The following is a 21929-nucleotide window of genomic DNA, read 5'->3' as shown; positions in this document are numbered from 1 at the left end:
AGAAAGAAAGGAAGGGAGGAAGGAATGAAGGAAGACAGAAAGAAAGAAAGAAAGAAAGAAAGAAAGAAAGAAAGAGAAAGAAAGAAAGAAATTGTTAGCAAGGAGATACAAAAGAAGAAAAAAACAGAAGGAAATGACAAGTTATCAGGCACAGAGCTGTAATGGCCTTGTTTTAATAACTATAAATGTACATGTATTCACATGCATTTTCATAGTGAAAAGATTCAGGAGAAGAGTGAAGTATGTTGTTCCAGTTAGTGGTGTCTTATGGAGATTTTGTTCCTTCTTGAATTTACTACATTTTATGAAATTTTCACTAGGACTCTTATCAGCTATACAGAAAAACAAATATTTTTCCAGAGAAATCACAAATGACTAAAAGGGACTAGAAGAAGAATACAGCATGATGAACTCAGTGAATTGTATGATGAACTTACCAGAGTAGAAATGCAGGGCTCATCCACCAGGATGAAAAGAGGAAATAGTCACTCCCGTTTAGAAGAGGTGGAGGGAGAGTGGAGGGGGAGGAGATGGGGAGGGATGGGGAGGGAATCGGAGGAGGAGCGATGGGGGAGAGAGGGAGAAATGGGAGAGGGAGGGAGGGGCACAGAGAAAGTTTTGGTTTTATTTTCTGTTATGGCACAAGAACTTTACATGTCAAGACATGCAAACAAAACATTTTGTTAGGAATTACAAATATTTTAGTTAGGTCATACATATTCTAATGTAATCAAATAATACATATGAAGGTAAACTGGGCCATTGTCCTACTTAACTATGCCAATGAGAAATATTCATAAGGGCAGAAAAAAGGCCATTCCTGTACCCATTTAGATTTGTATCTGGGGTCTGCAAACTAAATTGACAAAAGGTGGATTAACAAGAGAAAGCAATACAAATTCTGTTGATATTTTTATATCACTTGGGCTTCAGAGAAAAGTAAAAGTTTAAAGAAACAGTTATATATCCAAGCACTAATACATCATTTCAGTAAATAGCAATTACTGTGAAGAAATGACTTCTTAAAAGGGGAAAGATGCCAGGATCTGGTGTCTCAAGCCTTTAATTCCCAGCATTAAGGAGGCAGAGGCAGGGGGATTTCTTTGAATTTGAGACCAAACTGGTCTGCAAAACAGTTCATCCAGGACTGTTACACAGAGAAATGCTGTCCCCCCCCAAAAAAAAATCAAAATAAATAAATAAATAAATGGAAGGAAGGTTATTTGTCTTCTAAGGTCTAGATTGTGACTAGTCATTAGTAACCAGGGCACCCATTAAGGGCAGTCTGTGCAAAATCAGGCTTTTCTGGGAAAGGCATGCTCATGCCCTCACTTCAGTATTGACTCTTGGTAGCATAGTACAAGGGAGACTCACACCCTCACCATAGAGGACACATGCCCTGCTCTTAGGCAGAACAGGGGACGGCAGAGACTTTTTCTTGACTCTGTTATTGATTCTCAATCACCTTCATCTCAAAATGACACTGAGACTAAGTGGCCCGTTCTGAGATGTCCTATGCTGATATTGGTAAGAACCGAGGGCATTAAACCTGACATGGACATCACAGTGCAAACAAGGCATTGATGAGGCCAACTGTCTCCATTGCCTCCCAGCCTTTCCATGGCACTTCAGATTGAAGAGTGGTTCCTTCCAGTTACTCAGAATTCCCCTAAGCACTTGGAGAGAGAGAGTTAGTGGGCAGAGACCCCCATTGTCAACCAAGTCCTCAGCTGCAGAGAGGGAGGTGGGGCTTATCAGAGACCAAGGTAGCATCCACTCTTGGTCTAGGCTCCAGTCTAGATTCCATGAGGTTGTCATCCATCTTTAGTAAGCCCAACGGCAGTCATGTTAGGAAGAAAAATGAAACAGAATTTTAAATTTCCCAGTGTGGCAAATAAGAGGAGTCACAGAGTTTAAAACCCCAGCAGGAAACTATACAATTGCCAGGAAAGTTGCTGCTGTGTTCATTGCTGTCTAGAAAAAAAAAAGTACCATTTCCTTTTCAGGGGTGACTCACGCTTGTGTTCTAGGGGGCCCTCTGTTATGTCTTGACATCTTCCTTACTGAGGAATTGCTTGTCTTTGCCCAGGGCTCCTTCCTGAAAGTCAGCTGATTCCCCATACCTGGGAATGGTCTAGGTGACTACTGCTTCCCTGCCTAGTAACTAGCTCTCCCTCGGTTTTATAAACATGGGGCAGGGTCGTGTGTCTGAGCTGGTAGGGTGTTTGTCTGGAATCACAAAGCCCTGGGTCCCATCCCCAGCGCCCCATAAACCAGGTATGGTGACTCAGGCTTATGATCCCAGCACTGGGGAGGTAGAGGCAGAAGAATCAAAAGTCCAAGATGAGTCTTGGCTACAGCGTGAGTTCAAAGGAAGCCAGGCTACAGGAGACGCTGTGTCTGTCTGTCTGTCTGAAGGTACATCCAAGGAATATAGTTCCAAAGTGACTTCAGATCAACTTAAGCCACAATTGGACACCTGAGAGTTTCTTCATTCCCAGACTGAAGGGCCTCTTGTAGGTGTGACAGGAAGAGTTTGTGTTGAGAGTGCTCTGCTGCTCTCCCTTGGATGTCCAGGTTTTAAGGACCTTTCAACTTGCAATGGATGTACGTGACTCTCGAAAAACTTGGTGGATGGCCAATAAAGTCTTCAGTGTTCTGAGGTCATTGAAAACCCTTGAAGCCCAAAAAAAAAAAAAAAAAAAAAAAAAAAAAAAAAAAAAAAGAAAAGAAAAAGAAAACCCTTGAAGCCTTTCTCCTGTGTCTAGAGCCCATTAACTTGCAGGTGTGAGTGTTCTGAAAGTCCAGATTATGTTGGAAATTGGATTTTTTTTCTTTTTAAGTTTTTGAGTTAGTATGGTTTTTTTTTTCTTTACATCTGAAATTCAGTTTAATTCACCATCTTTTATTTTGTTTGCCACATATTACAAGCATTGGCAGTTTCTGCTTTTGGAAACTTGTGCTCACAGGGGATAAGACGAATGTGGCATTCACTAGACGATATTCCCTGTTTCCCTTCTGAAAAGGATTACCAGTGTCAGCCATCAAAGATAAGTACTGTCAAATGGAACCTGAAATAGCAGCCATTGTTAGTCTACAGTATTAATTTCTATTAGGATATTGTTCTGGGAATGGGACACAGGTAGAATGTTTGCCTAGCATGCACCAAGGCCTGGGTTCCAGTTCCATCCAGGTACAAAGTTTGGGGTGTGGTACTGCATGTCTGTAAGCCCAGCACTAGGGAGGTAAAAGCTGAAGGATCAGAAGTTCAGGGTCATAGTTGTCTAAATACCAAGTTCCAGTCAAGCTGGGCTTTACGAGACCCTGTATCAAAAGAAAAAAAAAATATGAATCTAGGTACCCAGAAAGCAGAAGCAGGCAGATCTCTGTGACTTTGATTTCTAGGACATTCTTCCTGGTCTACATAGCAAGCTCCAGGCTTATAGCCTTCATATACCCACCCATACCCACACCCCACCCAAAAAAAAAAACAGGATTAAGTTGTTGATTCCTTTCTGTGTCTCAAATCTTGTGAAAACTTACAGAGCATCAACGTTGCATTTGAGACCATGAAAAGGCAGCCGTATTGTTAGACCCTTGCAGGGAGAGCTGTTAAGCTGCTGTACTGTGGAACTTCCTCCTCCTCTCTGTGCACTCCTTTTCCTGTGTCTCTGTGGCCTAATTCCTCCCAGGGCCATCAGGGGAAAGCTGTTCCTCACAGACCAGAGGAGACAGCCTTCCAAGCAGGCCCACCAAACAACATTCATTCTGCAGCAACCCTGAGCTCACAGGCACGGCAGGGTTAATTGAAATGGTGTTCTCTGAAAATTGGGCTGTCAAGTCACAGGACTCAGAAGCTGAGGGAGGGGTGGGGAATTGCTCTGCCTTTGTCTTTTGTGTTTTATTTGGGTTTCTCCTTCTCCTTCCTTCTTCTTCTTTTCCTTTGAAGAAAACAGTGTTCCATTTTCTCTTAGTGTACTGTTGAAGTATCTGGTCAATGCAAACCAGGTGAATTAGGCAATTCTTCTCTGAGTCCTGTAAAAAACCATTATGTTTGTTCATCCCTTCTTAAGAGATATTTCTTTTCTGATATATGTAGATATAGATATAGATATATAGATGGATAGATATAAATATAGATATTATAGCATCTAGGCCATACAACAAATAGAAAGAAACAGCTTTCCAGGGAAAGTCAAATGCATCAATAAGAGGGCATTGAAAATACTCAACATGTAGAGACTAATCATGATTTTTATTTTAAAATTATATGTAGTTATTAATGATGACAATGAGAAGAGTGAAAGGAAAGGGGATGTGATTATATTGCAAATACCATGAGGAATATGAAGAAGGGGATTGTGGGAAGTCAGAGGCAGGAAAGGCTGTACTAAGTGAGCAGCATTGCCCAGTTAGTAAAGGGTTTGCCATGCAAACTTAAGGACCTGAATTTAACTCCCAGAATCCATGTGAAAAAGCTGTGTGTGATAGCACTGACTGATGATTCCAGTTTTACAAAGGCAAACACTTCAGGATGTCCTAGAGCTCACTGGCCAGCCAGCCTATCTGAGTCAATGAGTCTGGGTCCCAGTAAGAGACACTATCTCAAAAACAAGGATAAACAGCTCCTAAAGCTTGACTTCTGACCTCCACATGTATACACATACGTGTGTTCCTGAGTATACATGAACACACACACACACACACACACACGATGGGGAGGCATTCAGAGATTCCAGTTCATGGCCACTTGTCCCACTGTTTTGGGAACTATCGACAGCTAGCTAGTCAAGGTAGAAACACTTAACAGCAAAACTTTCATTACCTGGAAGTCCCCACCACCCTCCCGGGCATGAGATTAGCAAGCAACACTCAAAGTGAGGCTCTCTTGTTGGAAAACTGGAAACCAACAAAGAGGAGCAAGCCCTCTTTATGCTCATATGTCTTTCCTCCCCATCATGCCCTGGGACTCATCTCCCTCTTAACCTGCTTACAGAAAGGCCATAAACAAGCAAGCAAAAGGAAGAAGCTTGGTGTGAAGCCAAGCCCTCCTTGCTTTTCTCCTTGCTGGACCGTTCCAGACTCTCTCTGTATCTGTTTCTAGAGCCACAGCACTCCTAGAGCACTCGCATCAGTGCCTTCCTGGCTGCATCTCATTGGAAGGGGATAGGATACACCCGGAAGTTGGGACACAGAACCAGCTGGCTCACATGGGAGCCTAGTTCAGGCCTCTCCAGTAGCTCTGTCTTGTCTATCTTGAATCTCTGTCTATAAAATGACACATATGATATACTTTGGAAAGTGTATAAAATGTCTTAGAAGATATACTGACATGAACCCAGTTTCCTCCTTTGCACCAGAAATCAGGTGATCTTGGCTATAGCAGTGAGAACATTCTCCTTTCCCAAATTCTAGTCCCCTCACTATCTTTGGCCCCAACCGTGTGTGTGTGTGTGTGTGTGTGTGTGTGTGTGTGTGTGTGTGTGCGCGCGCGCCAATGGATTCCATTCAGGGTTGCTTACAGGAGCATGGGCAGTTTGCCAATTGCTACATCTCCTCCTTCACTGATAGTTTCGGCAGGGGTGGGATATATAGACAGACCCAATTCTGTGCATGTCTTACGCAGGTAGACACAGTGGCTGTAAGTTCAACAGTCATGTCATGCCTGGGAGACAGCATCGCACAACACTGCTTCCATTCCTCCAGCTCTTACAGTCTTCCCACTCCCCCTCCTGTGGCGTCCCCTGAGTCTCAGAACTGGTGACGCAGATGCGCTGTCTGTCAGAGCTGAACACTCTGTCATTCTCTGCACTATGACAAGTTCTGAGTCTCTGTAGGAACTGTTACCTACTGCACCTACTGCAGGAAGAAGTTTCTCTGACCCAAGCTGACAGCAGCACTAACCAAAGGGCGCAGGCATAAACTTCCAAAAGGCAGTCGGCAGCCTTTGCCTTCCTGTAGAGAAGTGGTTCTCAACCTGTGGGTCTCAACCCCTTTGACAAACCTTTAGCTCCAAAAATATTTACATTATGATTCATGTCAGTAGCAAAATTACAGTTACAAAGTATCAACAAAAATGATTTTATGGTTGGGGGGGTCTCCACAACACGAGGGTGGATGGGAAGATAAGGGCCATTGACATCACATCCAATGGATGAAAAACCTCTGTGCAGAGCCTGCAGGGTAAGTTGTTTAGGTCACAGCCATGCTTGTTGGGGCAGCCACCCATCCCATGTGTCATTTTCTTGCAGGTGGATTTGGGCCTCCTGCGATTCGTCACTGCCGTCGGGACACAAGGTGCCATTTCCAAGGAAACCAAGAAGAAATATTATGTCAAGACTTACAGAGTAGATATAAGCTCCAATGGAGAGGACTGGATCACCCTGAAAGAGGGAAATAAGCCTATTGTGAGTTTATCTGCTGCCCCTTCATTCCCCCTCCCCAACTAAAGCCTTTCACAAGCATGATCAATTTTTATTTGTTTGTGTGGGGATTATTCTGTCAAGCCTGGTTTATTTTCTGAATTGATTTAAAATGGAAAGTGCAATTAGAGGTTTAAATCTGACCAAAGGGTCTCATGTTACCAGATCCAAAGGCCAAGAGGAAATTACACAGATGTCACTAAAACAGAACCAGCCAAATTCAATGACAAACTCGAGAGTCACCTTCACCACCATCCCCCAACACCCCACCCTGGGACAGACAATGCACAGCCTAACACCGCCCACCTTAGGAGTTCCTGGTGGTTGTTTGGCTTCATTTATTTGAGTTTTTCCTCGTGTTTCTTCATTCTTTCATAGATCCTTTTCTTTTGTTCCTCTCTGTCATGGGCTAGCATCCTTTCATCTACCCTTGGTGCTCACAAACTCATTTACCAATGCAATTGGCCGTGGCTTGTAAGAACAGGGGAACTGTGGGTATTTGGATGTGGTCTTTCACATCACACAGACAGCATGTTCCTCACACTTGAAGCTTCACCCCATGGGACAGCTAGGTCCAGCCTCAGAGCCTTTGCTCCCGCACTCTGTCATTTAGGAGCTGAGATCTTTTCCTCAGCCAGCCTGCTTGTTTGAAGTCATACTTGCTCTGATTTATTAATCAAAAGATTTTTTGAGAATTCATATTTAATGTTACCCAAAATCAAAAGCCTGAGGGCTTAGAGAGATAGCCAGTAAATTGCTTAGCACACAATCACGAGGACCTGAGTTCCATCTCAGAACCCGTGTCTTAAAAATATAAAAACACACACATACATACATACATACATACATACATACATACATACATACATATGAATGCCAGTGAGATGACTCAGAGGGTAAAGGCACTCACCCATAAGCCTGACACTCCAAATTCCATTCCCAGGATCCACATGGTAGAAGTAGAGAGCCAGCTCTCACAAGTTCCGCACATGTCCCATGGCATGCACCTAGACATAATAAATAATGTTTAAAGGAGGGGGGAAAGGCAGGGAGTGGTGTGGGATTTGCTTGCCACCCCAGCCCTGAGCAGTGTTACAGGAGGATCCCTAAGACTCATTGACAGGTCAGTGAGAGATCCTACCTCAAAAAAAAACTAGATGTGTTAGCACTGTCTGAGAAATGACACCTGAGGTTTCTCCCTGTCCTACACACACACACACACACACACACACACACACACACACACACACACACAAGGAAGCTAGTTCAGTTCACATGTCCTCAGCTCACCTTAGGACACCCATGGCCTTGGTTAGAACTGAGAAAGGCCTCTGCAGTATGCAGTAAAAGACAGATAGGGACTCCCTTGGTCAATGGCAAAATCCCTCTTTCGTGGAGGGCAGGCAAAATGGAGGCAGATGTATGGGGATAGCTGTTCTGTGGGAAGAGAGTTCCTTGGAAGATTCTATAGACAGTACAAGGACTATCGAAGGTGGAGGGCATAGAACCCCTTCTCCACCTGGGAAAGAAAACCCCTCATGACCCTGTGGAGAGGACACAAGGCTGTATTGCCACAGGGTTTCATGACTTCCAGTTAGGGAGCAAGAATAGGCCTGCATACACAAGCCATCCCGAGCAGGAAGGTGCAGGAGGGTATGGGAGGATGCAGCAGGGATGAAACTTGGCATTTGTGGTCTTCACTGAACATAAATGAAAGTAGAGCATCAAGCTGACATTTGTTCCTGAAGTCCTTCCCACTTCTTCCAGCCATAGAGCTCACCTGAGACCTCATCTGTCTTGATTTCATTTGCTGGACCAGGGCAAGGTCAGAATTCAATCCCAGCCTGCCCTGACAGTCCTCATCCTTTGGACAGAATGTGAACGTGCATGCCTTTCAGAAATCTATGGGGAATTCTCAGTGTTAGCAGAATGGGTATTCACCCACCCTATTCCATGTGAACTATGCAATGGGCACACATCCATCCTGAGTCTGTACAAACCCCAGGCAGCCAACTCTAGTCCTTCTAAGAGAACTAAATGGGCCTATAAGAACAGCATTATTTGAAATGCTACTACTTCTGGAAGCTTCTCCTTACTTTGCCACATGAAAATGTACCCATTCGGGTTGTTTCCCAGAGGGAGAAGATGAAATTGAAAGTAACTTACAGAGGGCATTTTGGTGTTTGCTGTAGAGCATGGACAATGAAGCAAGAAAGTGCCAGTCAGATGGCATCGATGTGGCCTTTCTCTGGAGGGAAGAATAAAGCTGGGGAAATGCATGCACTTACTGGAAGATGGGGGGAGTCTCCATGCCCTGCATGGAAGGCTCTGATTATAACACCTGAGGGATGGTGGGGAATCACAGTGCTTGACACATTCAGTACCACAGAGAACTGCTGGTTTTATTTGGAGGGGGGTGGATTTTTGAAACAGGGCCCATCTAAGTAACCTAGCAGTCCTGGAACTCTCTGTGTAGACTAGGTTGGCCTTGAACTCATAGAAATCCCCCTGCCTCTGCCTCTGCCTCCTGCGTGCTGAGCTTAAAGGTATGCGCCACCACCCCTCCGTGTAAATAGTGCTGCTTTTGCAAGGCTGTCCTCACCCAAAGCTGACCTACAAATCTAGAAAGCAGAGGCTTCCACTCTTATCTGAGGGAAGGCAGGTGCCAGAATGTTCCATTATCTTGTAAACAACACCACCGCATTCCATACAGTCCCAAAGGACATTTGCAGGCACCTGGTTTATAGTGGGCCCTCCTTGCCTTTGTGGTCACATGCCTCATTGTTCTTAGAATCAAAGGACTTTCTTGTACCTAGAAGCAGAAGACCAGGAATTTTCAGTTAAAAAATCATTTATTATTTAGTTGCCTCTGACCACTGAGGCATAATTTTACCAATAACTCCAAAGTATTAAAACCTCTGATGCATGACTAAGAACATTTACCCAGAGACCCAGTAAGCAAAGAAGGCAGGAAGCCGGGTATGGGACTCAGTGGATGGAGTGCTTGCCTCATGTACACAAAGGCCTGGGGTTGATCCTGAACACCCCTAAACCAGACATATGGTACATACCTGAAACCTCCCACTTGAGAGGCAGAAGCAAAAATATGAGGAGTTTAAGGTCTCCTTTGGCTACCTAGGGAATTCAAGGCTGGCCATCGATACATGCAACAAGGTCTACAAAAAGAAGAAAGAAGGAAAAAGGGAGGAAGGTAGTTGGCTTAGGGTTGTGCCTGAGGACATGGGCTAGAATTTTTAAAACCAGACCTAACCCAGAACTCCGAGAGCATTTCTTCTGGGAGCCACTGCAGAAGGGAGGTGGTGAGGCTCCCTGTGGGATGAGTGTGGCTGTGGCTCTTCAGGTAAAGCTAACAGCTTCTCACTTTTAAAGATGACAGCATGTGTCCTTTAATAAATGCCATCCTTGTGACAGTGCTTTTAGAAGCTATAGCCTCTCAAACAGAAATATATGATTGGGGTGGCATTCTACACTGGACAGGGTTCTCTTTGATTACAGTTATTTGGGAAAATAACATGACAGGTTGCTAATGGCACAACAACCTTGGTAGAAAATGCTACAACCGCAAACAGTTTCTACAAGCATTTGTGGAAAGTTTCTGGGATTTGTTTCAAATACAGGTAGTTTGTTAATGCCCTCTCTCTCCAATCCAGATATTTCAGGGAAACACCAACCCCACAGATGTTGTCTTTGGAGTTTTCCCCAAACCACTAATAACCCGATTTGTCCGGATCAAACCTGCATCCTGGGAAACTGGCATATCTATGAGATTTGAAGTTTATGGCTGCAAAATAACAGGTAAGTGCCAAAATATAAGTTGTCCCTTGAATTAATGCACATTTTTCCACTCAAGGGGTATTTGTTTTTAAGTTCAAATATGAAGGCAATCTGTTCACATTTATTTGATATAAGACCTTTGGTATAAGGTCTGTATTAGTTGCTCTTCTCATTAATGTGATAAAATACCTAACAAGAAGAAGCTTACATCGAGAAGAGGTTATGTTGGCTTGCGCTTTAAATAGACACAGTCCACCATGGCAAGGAGTGGTGGTGGCAGGAATGGGAGGCAACTGATTATATTACCTCCAAGTTAGGAAGCAGAGAAGAAACAAGAAATGGGGTGAGATATAAAACCTCAAGGTCAGCCAGGTGGTGGTGGCCCATGCCTTTGACTCCGGCATACAGGAGGCCCAAGGCAGGCAGATCACCGTGAGTCTGAGGACAGCCTGGCCTGCAGTGTGACTTCCAGGACATCTAGGGCTGTTTAGAGCCTCAAAAAGACAAACAAACAAAAAGAAGCTGAAGGTCTGTTCCCAGTGACTCATCCAGTGAGGTGCCACCTCCAGGGCTTCTGTAAAGGCCCTTACTGTTGGCTTACCCTGTGTTCTGATGTACCGGGAGCCATGTCCTAACCTTTTTCCATGTAAGTAGACATGTCACAGAGCTTTTGTTTAAAAGCAACAACAGCACACATGCATCTTCATATTTTAAAAACTGAAATATATGGGAGTTTTAGAAATGGCCCAGGGTTAAGAGCACCTACTGCTCTTCCAAAGGACCCAGGTTCAGTTCCCTGCACTCATGTGACAGCTCACAACTGTCTGTAATCCTAGTTCCCGGGGGTCCCATGCCCTTTTCTGGCCTCTGTGGATACCAGGCATTCATATGGTGTAGTACATACGTGAAGCAAAAACTCATACGCATAAAATAAAAACAAATGCTTTTTAGAAGATTGAAACACAGAGTGTGTGGTTGACTCACTAAGAAGGTAATTAAAAAGTAAAAAACTTCAGTCTCTGGTGAGCCACTATATTCTGTCAGTGTTCCTACTAAGAACACTTCATTTCTCCATTCATTTTATTGCTTTGTCTGCTGAGCTTGATTTCTAGTGAAGGAAGAAAACTGGCTTTTGGAGGAAAAGCATCAGCTGGGACTTTCCCCTGGGAGGTGGGGGAGGCTGTGTTGAGAAGCTAACCCAGGAGTTCTGTGGGAAAGTCAAACCCAGATCTGAAGTCAGACCCAGGTTTCATTTGCTTCCACAATTATCACAAGCTTGATTGTGGTGTGAGGATCCAAACCTAAAAAAGTCCAAGGCCTTGGAGGCAGGAATTGGGTGGAGGGGCACTTGGAGGAGGGACAGACCCTGAAAACACAGATGTAACCTTGTTTTTATTTTTGATAATAGCTAAATAACAGAAAGTTCCAAGGGACTTTAGAACTTTACCAATTTAGGAGTACACCCATAAATCCTTAGGAACAAGGCCACATGAGGTCTGGGTGGGAATTTCTGGTCCATTTCCCCAACCCTATTTCATGTCACTACACCAGAATTTTATATAGAAGCAAACTTCATAAAGACTCAAAATTAGTCCGAACTCTGAACTCTGACTGTCCAGCCTCTTAAGATTTATGTTATGTCCTTTTGGTTAAATAAATTATTTATTTGAACTCAAATTATCCTTTTTATTTTCATAAGGACATCCCAAGAGGTAATTCTAGGAATGTGAACAAAAAAAGAAGGTAATTTATTGGATTAAGAAAAATAAATAGTCTGTTTATTTAAACTATCTAAAGTAGTTTATTCCTAATATTTTTAAACACAGCTTATTTTGTTATTTTAACTACACAGTTGGATTTTGTCTTCTCTTTAGTAAAATGACTGTCATTTCCCAGACATTGACCTTGGAAGGTTTGTGGGGAGGGCAGTGTGTGACCATGATGGTCACACAGCAAGAAGGGCCATGCATGCATGGCTCAGGACCCTCCACTTAGTGAATGCCTGACTGCAGGCAAGACCTTTTACATCTCAGATGTACATTTCCTGGTCACTAAGATACCTTAATGGGCTGTGATGAGGATTAAATGAAAGAATATTTATAAAGGACTTGGCTTGAAGTGCTCACTTAATGTTCCCATACAATAAGGCAAGCATGGTACCCACTAAACGCAATGCAGGGTTAGCCCCAGGTGGAGCCTGCAATGAGATAATCATTCATGAGCATTTCCTTCTTTGTTTTTTTGTTTTGTTTTGGTTTGGTTTGGTTTTTTGTTTGTTTGTTTGTTTGTTTGAGGCCCTGGTCCTGTGCAAGATGAAAGAGTAGGTCAGAAGTGTCCTATTGGACTAGACAATGCAGAAGAGCAGAGCCTCCTGAGGAACAGGAAAACCTTGAATTTTTAGCCTCTCTTTAAAAGTAGGCAATCTGATTGTTTGAAGTAACTAGCAAAAAAAAAAAAAAAAAAAAAAAAAAAAAAAAAACCTTAGGACGTAATGCATCACTACCTTGACTTCCAAAGCCTCTAGAGTGCAAAGTTTAAACCTAGATTTCACATTCAGAAATTCTTTAGAAATACAGCTATCCTGGAGAACCAGAGAATATGGTGATGTGTTACCCAGAAAGAGACACCCTGGGGTGATGTATCCTGTTTCCCAGGTGATCGAGGGAGGAATATTGTTTCTCTACAGAAGGCTTTGGCAAAGGACGGGACTGGGAAGATAACACTGGGGGGCTTCTGCAGGGTTGTGAGACACCAGCCTGTGCTCTGCTCAGTGAGGTTCTGTTCCCCATAGTCACATGCTCCTGTCAATTGCACATGAGGGTGACCTTTCCAGATACCACAGCACCTTTAGGAAATGTCCCAAGCCAGCAGGGGAAGACTGAACGATGCCCACTGAGAGCTACTGCCATACCTCACTGCTACTTTCTCACTCTTTGGAAACTTATTACCTGGGTGTGCTCTTTAAGGTCAAGCACAGAGATCTTACAGTAACTCAGTACCACTAATGATTACCACATCAAGCCCCTCCCTGTAACATCATGGCCTTGTCTCTTTCATCCAAGATTGATTTGAAGGTTTTCAAAACATAGTGTTGCTAAGCAAAATACCAAATCCCCAGTTAAGCTTGATGTGGATAAAAAATGATAATTGTTAGTGTATGTGTTTCCCGTTGCAGTTTTAGATACAGTAAGGATTAGTCATTGTTCTCTGAAATTCCAATCCAGTTGTATATCCTATTTCTTGTTCTGTTGTTTATTTGCTTATTAAATCTAACAACACAGGCAAACGTGCATCTAAGCCTGCCTGCCAAGAAAATCCTGCTATAAACTAGCATCCCATCCAAACCTTGAGTTAATTGCTAATATAAAATTTTCCTCATCATCGTCAAAGTGAATTATGGCTAGGCTGAGGAAATGGTTCAATCAGCAAAGTATTTGCCTTGCACGCATGAGGACCTGAGTTCAAAACCCAGAATCCATAAAAAAAGCCATGCATTGTAACATTGTAATCCAGAATTGAAATGGTAGAGAGAGGGGAGCTTGCTAACCAGCCGGTCTTGCCTAACTGGCTACCCCCAGGCCAGTGAGAGACCCTGTCTCCAAAAACATCATGGAGAGTACAACATAATGTCCTTTGTCCCTCAGACATATGCATAAGATGAGTCTTATGGTTTTTAGCCACAGTTCCCTTTGCTGTCATTCAAAGGGGGCATGCACAAAGATGTGGTGTGGACTGGCTCAACACTGAAGGATGGCTGAGTGTGAGCTGGCTATCACCATGTTTGGGGAAAGAAAAGCCCAGAAGTTCTGTGTAAGAGAAAAGGCATTTGTCTGGTGGAAGCTCTGATCTGCTTACAGCATCCAAGTTAATTGTGTTTTTCTAAAATGGTAGCATCTGGCTCCCTCTGCCAGCCCAGTGTCACCTCTATAAAAAAGCTGGTTGAAAGTCAGGCAGGTGTGACCACTGCAGCCAAGAAATGGGATGTCTGTTTTTAACGTGCCCTTCATAGTCCTTCAGTGAAATGGGTTTTGTAAATCCTTTTTTTTTTTTTTAATCCCCATTAAGTTTATTCTTGGTTTCTAGATCCCACCCAGAACAAATAGCCAGGCTGAGTTACAGGAAGGCATCCTGAGAAACGACAGCTGCTGCTGACTGTTGTAATACATTGATTCATTCAGCAAATATTTGTTGAGGATGACAGTGTACAAAAACAGGCTCAGCAAGTCTCAGAAAATAGAAAAATATGACTTGTTTCATAGCCTCAATAAAATTAAGATCCCACTTAGCATGTGACTCAGTTGTTAGTATGTTTGCCTAGCTCATAGGAATCCAACACTGCAGAGACCACATGGTAGTGCATACATGAAACCCCAGTACTTAGAAGGCAGGAGCAGAGCAGAAGAGTCAGGAGGTCAAAGTCATTCTCAGCTCCATAGTGAATTCAGGGCCAGCCTGGGACATGAGGTCTCAAAAAAAAAAAAAAAAAAAAAAAAAAAAAAAAAAAGAAAGTAGAAAGGAAAGAAGGGAGGGGATACAAACAGCAGTTATCCAAAAAGTGAATAAGATTTTCAATACAAGAAAACTATGGATCAAGTATCATAAGGCATCCCAGAAAAAAAAAATGTGTCTAATTACAGACTGGGAATATTGACTAAGTTAAATAATATGTGAAGACAAGTCAATATTTTCCACAGATCAAATGGTGGGAAGAGCAAGATGACAGGAGGGTCTACCAGAGAAATGAATGGGAGAAAGCCCCACCTTGGCCCAGGGAGGAAGTGCTCTCTCTAGCATCAGTGACTGTGCAAGTGGGGAGCTGGGATATGTGACATTCGAGGCCCTGGTGTGTGGATGAAGACACAGCCTCAGCACTGAACAGCTTGTGAGGAGATGTGCTGACTGACCCATGCTCATGGTCAACAGGAGCCTCACTGGAATCACTTAGGATGGCTTGAATTTTAGGTTGCAATTTATCACATTATGTAGAATGGAATTGTTTCAAAGGGAAATAGGTTGTCACTCCTGCATGTCCCTAACTGAGCTGTATGGTTGTGCCAGAAGGATAACTGATTATTTATTATCAAGCCAAGCAGTCAATTGGTAACAGATATTCCCCTGTTGCGTAAAAGCTCAAACTGCTACAGAAGATGTGAAGAGGTCCATATGTACTCCATTGCTGTTGGGGATCTTACAGTCTATCTGTGATTACAGGACGCGTGATCCCATCCACAGCACAGCTCTCCTCTAGCTGGGAGCCACTTCCTGCCTGGGCCATCACATGCCCAGGAGGGGAGTTCTCCCAAGTAGGCTGGTTTCCCTGACTTTTGAGCTGCATCTTAACACTTGCACAGGCTGTGCCTCTGACATCAGGAGAGAGGAGGCTGAACCAAAAGCAGTGATAGGAAATCTGTCTGTGGGATGTGAGGGAAGATTGGTTACATAGAATAAATTGCCAGTAACTGAATATATTAGATAGCTGATATGAAACTGAAAGGTGTGTTCACATGCACAGGGACATTTGAGTTCACAGAAAGTGTGCATGTGGAGAAAGCAGATATGCGATGGCCCCAGGGCAACCTCTGTTGTCATTCCACAGGTACAGCCCACTTTGTTTGTTTGTTTGTTTGTTTTGAGACAATCTCTCACTGGGATTGGGAGCTCACCAACTCATCTAAGCTGGCTGGCCCTGGCAGGCTCAGGGATCTTCCTGTCTCTGACTCTCTAGTACTGGATTATAAGTGCCAGCTACCATGCCTGGCTTTTTACATGGAATCTGGAGATCCAACTGAGCTAACTCCCCAACACCCAGAATGTGATTCTTAAAACCTACATAGAAAATATTGCACTTTTCCTTGAGATAAGAGTTAGGGAAGCTGGGCAGTGGTGGAGCACACCTTTAACCCCAGCACTTGGGAAGCAGAGGCAGGCAGATTTCTGTAAATTCAAGGTCAGCCTGGACTACAGAATGAGGTCCAGGACAGGCTCCAAAGTTACACAGAGAAACCCTGTCTCAAAAAAAAAAAAAAAAAAAAAAAAAAAGAAAGAAGAAAAAGAAAGAAAAAGAAGAGAAGGAAGGAAGGAAGGAAAGGAGAAAGGAAGGAAGGAAGGAAGGAAGGAAAGAAGGAAGGAAGGAAGATTAAAGACAGCAGTAAGCTTTAGTTTCAGAATTCAAGATGTACTTGTGGAATGACATCAGAATCTGCCCTAGGAACTCCACATATGTGCATGTCCACAAAAGACAGATACAGGCAAACTTCTGTAAATTCCAGGTCAGTCAGAGTTACACAATAAGACCCTGTTTCAAAACAGGTAGGCAGGGGCCTGATAACATAACTCAATTAATAGTGTGCTTGCCTACCATGCACCAAGCCCTGGGTTCAATCCATAGGAGCACATGAACTGAATATAATGACACATACCTGTAATCCCAGCACTCAAGTGGTTACAGCAAGAGCATCAGAAGTTCAAAGTCACCCTTAGCCTCAGCTACTCACTTCAAGACTATATTAGACCCTATCTTTAATGAGAGGGGAGAGAGAGAGAGAGAGAGAGAGGAGAGACAGAGAGACAGAGAGAGAGAGAGAGAGATCTTGAGGACAGTTGATGGTAAGGATAAAATGGCACTCTCCTTGTCATTGGACACTCAGCTCCCTGGACCTCATCTGCCATCTCCATGCTAAGCCAGGTTCTTCTACGTTGCGTCCTTATTGTCTGGGGATGTATATTTCTTTAAGTATCTCCAACCCGCCATGAACTGCGACTTATAGGCAGCACTTTTCCTTGAAATTGGAGCAACTTCTAGGAATAAACGAGAGTGGAATCTTAGCTTGACATTAAACTTAGAAGAACTGGAAAGGAAGCAGGGTGGGGTGGTAGTAATGCTCTGGATAAAGATCTCCTTTGTGGGAGTGTGAGGCTAAGGAGAGGATACACATAGAGAAGGGATCTTCAGAGGAGAAGGCTCAGATATTTTAAACTTACAGAAACTGGGGATTTCATATAAACAGATATAAGGTTATGTTTTCCAAGCATGGTGTCTCTCAGAAAATAACCTCACCTCATCTGTTCCTCCCCACCTCTAGATTACCCCTGCTCTGGGATGCTGGGCATGGTATCTGGACTTATCTCAGACTCCCAGATTACAGCATCCAACCAAGGAGACAGAAACTGGATGCCAGAAAACATCCGCCTGGTGACCAGTCGCTCTGGCTGGGCACTGCCACCCTCAGCCCACCCATACATCAATGAGTGGCTCCAAGTGGACTTGGGGGATGAGAAGATAGTGAGGGGTGTCATCATTCAGGGTGGGAAGCACCGAGAAAACAAGGTGTTCATGAAGAAGTTCAAGATCGCCTACAGTAACAATGGCTCCGACTGGAAAATGATCATGGAGGACAGCAAGCGCAAGGCTAAGGTAAGGCCTCGGGATAGGGGGTAGACACTGTCTGCAAATCTGTGTGCTGACTAGCTCACTAGGAAGTCATTTCTCCAGCCCATAATAGGAGAAAAGCGTCATTCTTCATGTCCTGGAATTTTTGTTGTGGGGTGTGTGTGTGTGTGTGTGTGTGTGTGTGTGTGTGTGTGTGTGTGTAAAATGCATGGTCATTCACACATCCATTTATGCCTACCTGAAGCACAGTACACATGAGTGTGGAGGCCAGAGGTCTGGTTTCTCAGCAGCTAGCCACCTTGTTTTGAGACAAGGTCTAGGCTACTTGGCCATGAGTCCCAGGGATACTCACATCTCCACCTCCCAAGCCTGGGATTACAGGTGTGAACCACTGTACTCAACTTTTTACATGGGTTCTTGGAATCAAACGCAGGTCCTTATGCTTTGCATGGCAAGTGCTTTACCTACTGAGCCATCTTCCAGGCCCTTTCCCATGTGCTAGCTGAAGTCAAGGACTCCCCAGAGAAATAGATTTGGCTAGGTTGTCTTGTCAGTAAGCTCCTGGGACCCAACCTCTCCATCATGGGGGGTTACAAATTCAAAATGCCTAATCTGGCTTTTACTTGGGTGCTGGAGGTATCTAGTCTCAGGTCCTCATGATTGCACAGCAGGTACTTCACCCACTGGACATTCTCCCAGGAGCATTTGTTGGTTGGTTGGTTTGTTCACTCTACTAAAGAAAGTGTATGCAAAGAGTGTACTTTTCACTGGTCCACCATTCCCCACACTCTTTAAGGTTTTGATTGTTAAGCTAAGTGTGTATATAATCCCAGCACTCAGGAGGCAGAAGCAGGAGGATCTCTGTGAGCTAGAAAGCAGTCTGGGAACACAATGAGTTCCAGGCCAGTGGGAACTACAGAATGAGACCTTATCCCAAAACACCAAAAATAAAACACAAATTCATATCCAACTGTGATAAAATACACATAGACTTCACTGTCTGAATCTTTGTAAGAACACATCGTCACAGTGTCTTGTAAATCATACCCACGTCCAGCTATTCTCCAGAACTTTAGTCTTGTGAAGCTGAGATCCTGGAACCATCAGGATTGGCTCTCTACTTCCCCTCTATCAGTCCTAGCACATCACCATTCTGCTTCCTGCCCCTGGCTCTGACTACTCTGGAGCCTCCTCTAAGCCAGCCACAGTAGAGAATTTGTCACTTCATGGTTAGTTTATTTCACTTAGTGTAACACTGAGGTAGCATGAATCCCAGTTTCCTTTCTTTTGAGAGCAAAACCATGTCCTGTCATGTGAATAACTACAAAATTAATTTTACATGGACCCTTGGGTTGTTTCCATCTTTTAACCGTGGCAGATAATGCTTAAATATATTCTTATGCATTTGGAACCTCTTAAAACTCAGTCACCTCTTGTTAATCTAATGAAACAAGGAGGCAATCTCAATATTAAAATATCCCAGCATTCACAAAATGGTGTAAGTTTTTAAAGCCAAAAGTCACTAGGTTTTACTCAGAGTTCTGGATATATTTATTTACACTTTCTGAACAGACCACACCAAGTTGGAAAGGGTCCCAGGAGTGTGCTTGGGTGGCCCGCCTCCAGATTTTTACATACTTTGGTAATACTTCTCACACTAACACATTTGGCCTTTTTCCTAGGTCTTTCTAACTTTACCCACCCAAAGCTGTCCCTCCCAATGGGTGAAGACTGCAGCTCATTGGCTGGGACATTGCTCTCTCACTTTCCAACCAGTGTGGCAATGTCTTGCAGACAGGATGTAATCCTGGTCATGTCTCTAGCTTTCTTTCCTCCAGATATGTGGCTTTGAGGGCTAAGACCCTAAACCCCTAGAGGCTGTAAGTCAATGATGGAGCTGCCAGCCACTGACTAAACCAATGTTCTCGATGAAGTCTCTCACTCCTCCCTGAATTGACTGGTGGTTTCTAAAGCATTTGAGCATGATGTGTGGCTACATTCTTCCTTTTCTGGGTCAAGGTCTGATGGAGGCTCCAACTGTGGCTGGCCCCTAACTCATAAAGTATCTGGTGATGGCCTTGACCTTCTAATTCTGCTGGAATCATGGGCATACAGTATTATGCTTGGTACATAGTACTGAAGGATGAAACTCTGGTTCTGGTGCATGTTGGGCAAGCACTCAACCAATTAGTTGGTCTACAGTTCCCGCTCATAACCTTTCTTCTTTGTCACGTCCTTTTTACTTTCCTCTTTTGTGTGTGTGTGTGTGTGTGTGTGTGTGTGTGTATTTGTGCATGTTTATATGTGTCACTGACCTTGGCTGTGCCATGCACTTGTGTTCACAAGCAGGTGGAAGCTGGAGGGCACTTTATCAATCATTCCTCAGATGCGATCCACCTTGTGTTTTGAGACAGGGTCTCTCTCAGGCTTGGAACTCACCAGTTAGGCTAGGCTTACTGTCCAGGGAGCCCCAGGAATCTTTGCTTCCCCAGCACTAGGATTGAAGATGTGTAACACTACTCTCAGGGTTACAGGTGTGTGACACTACCCCCCAGGATTACAGGTATGTGACACCACCCCCAGGATCACAGGTGTGTGGCACCACCCTCAGGATCGCAGGTGTGTGACACTACCCCCAGATATTTTTTTAACTTGGGTTCTAGGAATCAAACTCAATCCTTACCAACTGTACTATCTCTCCAGTCCACTTGTCCTTTTTATGCCCACCTTTCTGGACTTGGGAAAAGAGAAAGAGGCACACACCAGAAGCTGGAAGTCCTGTTCACTGACTCCCAAGAGTGGAATGGACTATGACTTCATCCAAGAACTGGAGTAGACAGCAAATCAGCCACTTCCCTGCTTCAGCCAATGCAGGGTGTGTTGTTGTGACACGTTCTTCACACTAGGTTCTGAGGGAGCAAACAAGTCACCATATGTGTCTGATAGGAGGCATCGTATGCTTTCTGTCACTTAGCCCTCACGGCAGTGGAGCCTGAAGCTGTCAGCCTGCCTCAGTAAACCCAGTATAAAGTTGCACAAGAAGCTAAGACGTGTGTTTCAACTTTAACAGTCTTCCTCTGGAGACTGACTGAATGCACTGACTGGGCTTAGTCCTGAAATGCTCATCACTATCATCTTCCTATGACACCTGAAAACATGGAGACTTCTAAACTGCTCAGACTGAGCCTAATCTATGATTCTTAGCATGTCTTTCCTCTGAAATAATATCACTAAGTAGAAATGGAAACTGATAAAATCTTCCATTTCAGACAACCTACATTTTTCAAGTTACATAAAGGTATTTGAAACGTATTCTACTTAATGGTCCGAATGCTGGCTGCCTGTTGAGGATGCCAGCCATCATTCATGTAAAAGTGAAATGAGGGTGTTTGTAGGATAAAACAATGCTTTTGTGAATTAATCTCCTCCATGCCCTTTCCTCACTCCCATCCACAAACATGTAATTGGCAAGGTCTATCTTCTACCAGAGTTGTTATGGTCAGGGCCTGGTCCTTGCAGCCTGGCAGGCTAGTCTTGGCCATCACAAATCACAGTAAAAAGCAGAGAAAGGGGATTAATCCAATGTGGCCCCACTGAGAAGATGAACAACAACAACAACAAAAAAAAAAAGGTATCAGTGACCTCAAGTTTATCTTCAGGTCCTTCAGGCTTAGGTTTAGGTAGAGGGCTAGAGGTATGCATAGCTAAGCAGTGCTGGTCAAGTGTGGTCTCACACATCACCAACCCATCCTTGTCTCAGCTCCTATCTGCTGCAAAACGGTCTAGGAGGTTCTCGGAACTGTGCAAAATCTCTTCCTGGGAGGCAAGCTCCCAATGTGGCTAGGACCAGCCTTGAGCCTTTTCCTTTGCCTGGAATTTACTAGGGAAATTCTAATTCTTTAGGGTCAATCACTTCTCTAGAGTCCAAAAGTGAAAGTGAGGGCATGACCATCTCTCTTTTAACTTCAATTTTGCCAGGATGGTTACTTGTCAGGGTCTGGATTACTTAGACCTTTCAGAAGTAGAAGGAGCCAAAGATCTCATGTTCTAAAGCATGACGGTGTGCAGAGCCCAGTGCTGACTCAGAGCAGACAGCCCAGGGCTGACGATTCCGAGCAGGCTCTACTACCTGAGTTCACCCAGTCAATGTGGTGTTCACTGCTGCAGTTTCCCAGCCCACCACTGACATTGTTAATCAAGTTTCCATATTGTATTCTTTGTTCAAGCTGAAATGAGGAAAAGAGTCCCAGGCTTCCAACTATACCAGTGCTTCCCCTGCCGATCTTCCCAGCCTCATCAGTATAGACAGGACCTGTGTGTGT

At 43.9% G+C, this 21929-nt stretch overlaps 1 protein-coding gene across 3 annotated transcripts in view; it reads left to right on the top strand.

Moving 5' to 3' along the window:
• Nrp1 (neuropilin 1) overlaps nt 1–21929 on the top strand; it is a 149376-nt gene that overhangs the window by 96106 nt on the left and 31341 nt on the right. For all 3 annotated transcript variants that reach the window (XM_051201625.1, XM_051201626.1, XM_051201624.1), the window contains exons 8-10: nt 6252–6407; nt 10094–10238; nt 17300–17631. In XM_051201625.1, the coding sequence (XP_051057582.1) occupies nt 6252–6407; nt 10094–10238; nt 17300–17631 (633 nt within the window). The remainder of the gene's footprint in view (nt 1–6251; nt 6408–10093; nt 10239–17299; nt 17632–21929) is intronic.

Source organism: Phodopus roborovskii, unplaced genomic scaffold (assembly GCF_943737965.1).
Source record: "Phodopus roborovskii unplaced genomic scaffold, PHOROB, whole genome shotgun sequence".
Taxonomy (NCBI): Eukaryota; Metazoa; Chordata; class Mammalia; order Rodentia; family Cricetidae; genus Phodopus; species Phodopus roborovskii.
Note: the sequence above shows the minus strand (reverse complement) of the source record. Positions and strands in the feature narration are given on the sequence as shown.